The following is a 2,601-nucleotide window of genomic DNA, read 5'->3' as shown; positions in this document are numbered from 1 at the left end:
TAGTAATGTTGTGATTAGCCTTATATGCTTACTCACAACAGCTCTGGACTATTCTCAAGCATACAGGCAGTCTGACGACTGTGAGTGATGACAATCCTTTCCGGAAACGGCTCCGCTATGCAGGTACGTCTGTCCAGTCCAGGATCTTGGTCAACACTGTTCCTCACCCGGAACACCTCGGTTATCCTCGCCTGCCTACTAGTAGTGGGAACCAACTCCGGCCATTCCGGAACCGTGTCGCAGCACCACACTCTTCCCAATCTTATGAAGGAAGACCCCTAGTTAACGTAAATTCCATCAAGAATATTCTGTCAAGTTTATAACTATCCAAATCACCAGACAAGCAGACGTGACACAAAAAAGCCCAACAATTACAAAGCCAGTCCTATACACAGAAAGCAGCATCAGCTAAAACACACCACTTGAATTGGTAGTCATTTGTGCAAGCAATGACCGGACTAAAATCATACGGAACACATCTACAATATGTATACTATTTCCAAGGTGGCTGAGCAACATCACTCAATATGGTAGAGCCCCCTCGCATTCCTGGTGGTGGCCTCAGCGACGGAACGTATCGATATGGCCCGATCCTCAGCAATAGCCTCAACCACACCCTCAACCTGGAAAGGGGAACCAACACCTCCTCTCTCTAATGGAAGGTATGGGGCATTAGACTCAATCAGGAGGTCTTCAAGAGAAAGCTGCTTCACCACGGATCTGAGTGACCGATCTCTAAGGATTAGTGGAGAGATGCCAAACTTACAGTTTGGAAAGGCCTGGCTCCACATTCTGTGTTCGGCAAGGTCACCAGTGAAACAATGCCGATGGACACGATGGGTTTTCATGAGATGTCTGCCCAGAATCTTCAAGCACTCCTCAGAAGTCCTCATGCCCCCGCTACACTGGGATTCTTACCTGGCTCTCAAAAATCATCTTTTGCCTCTGCAGCCCCCTCCAAGATGTCCTTCCGGAGGTGTCCAGGCCACATTCTCCAACAGACACAGTTCCCTGAACATCCATCAGCCTTTCTAATTCCCACCCCATTTTCCTCAGAGTTTGATCACTCTCGAGGGCAGCGAGTCGGGGATGGATACCAAAACTAAACCTGACCCGGGTATCCCTTCTAATATCCCGTCGGGCAGAGCCAGTCGGCCAATTCCGGGGATAGCAATAGTTGGCAATCACCAAGACCAATTGGGTAGCACTATCCGGCCCCTCTTCCCCAAGGCGAGGTTCCTGGCTGCGGCGGCACCACATGTCAAGATGGAAATGTGAGTCTACCAGCTCCACTGATTCCTTCGGGACCCCTCCCATCTTGAAGTTGACAAGTTCTTCTGATCCGGCCGTCATATGAATCGCAGTTGATAGGACCCTCCAGTGTAGTAGCCCATGTATCCCTTCTCCAAGCTGGCCACCGCTGACAGGCGTATTGGTTCCTGATCCGCACACTCGATTAAATGCCTGAAGGAGGCGCATGTCGCCATCCTGAAACAGGGACGTGGAGCAGTTCCTTCTTCCCACTTCCGCCAGTAGCGCCCTCATCATTGTCGCCCAAGTATCGCAGTTATAACCACGATTCTCGTCCGTTCCACCATGATAATTGTCCTCATGAATCTGGAGGAATTTCAACTGTCCAAATTGGATTTCACATTGCCAACATGCCGAGTCAGGGTAGCAGAACCAGGGTAAATGTGTCCTCACCACATGACGCCGAGCATGGGTAAAACGACCTGAGCAGATGAAACACACTCTTCCCCTCTTAGAGCCATGAGTAGAACCGGGAATTCTGTCAACCGCCTCAATGTCCTCCTCATAGTCCGGGATGAACTCCTCCTCCTGGTAATCCATGGTGCTAAAACAACACACAATATATATACAAAACCTTTACCATGTATACAAAGTATTTACATCAATCCTGCATACAACCTATCACTCCCCAAGTGACAGGTCATAATCCTGTAATTGTCCTGGAGTCCTCCTCCGGCGTCCAGTTCGCCGGCTCGGGCAGTCCAGTGTCACTGATCGAGCAGCGTCAGCCTGATATAAGAATGTCTGGTCCAAGCCCTCTACCTCCTGTTCCGAGGTCTCCTGGAGACTAGTCACCACAGCCCGGTCACCCTGTTTGCCTCGGTCACGTATCAGAGATTCCGACACCGCCACCGGAGCCTTACAGGAGAACAGACTTCGTAGCCCCCAATCTTCCTCAACCTGGGATTCCTCGAGATTGCTACCTGGTCTTGACTGTTCAATTCCTCATTATCCTCAACCAAACTGGGAACTCCCTGTCCTTACAGAGTTTGAGACGGTCATGATGAATCACGCCGACTCCTTTCCGGCCGTTATCTCAAAAAGGACGGGGGATTTTACAGCCGTTACCAGATAAGGACCCTTCCAAGGTGCCTTCAGTTTTTTCGAAACCCCGACCTTCGTGTAGGAATCAACCTTCAGGACTACATCCCCTACCTTGTAAGCCCTTTGGTGAACCTTGAGGTCATAATCCCTCTTCTGTCTGTGTTGTGTACCACTGAGGTTTTGGCGGGCAATCTGATGTACCTCCTGCAGGACCTTTTCCAGACTAAGCACGTACTCTGCAGGGCT

At 50.2% G+C, this 2,601-nt stretch overlaps 1 protein-coding gene across 1 annotated transcript; it reads right to left on the bottom strand.

Annotated features, from left to right (window-relative positions):
- Window positions 1-518: 518 nt before the first annotated feature.
- On the bottom strand, window positions 519-893 carry LOC110459867 (uncharacterized metal-dependent hydrolase TatD-like). The gene has a single exon (XM_021512332.1). It carries the CDS (start codon window positions 891-893, stop codon window positions 519-521), a length of 375 nt encoding a protein of 124 aa, XP_021368007.1.
- Window positions 894-2,601: the final 1,708 nt, after the last annotated feature.

The sequence above is a fragment of the Mizuhopecten yessoensis genome, unplaced genomic scaffold (genome assembly GCF_002113885.1).
Source record: "Mizuhopecten yessoensis strain PY_sf001 unplaced genomic scaffold, ASM211388v2 scaffold10247, whole genome shotgun sequence".
Taxonomy (NCBI): Eukaryota; Metazoa; Mollusca; class Bivalvia; order Pectinida; family Pectinidae; genus Mizuhopecten; species Mizuhopecten yessoensis.
This window is presented reverse-complemented; position numbering and strand designations above follow the sequence as displayed.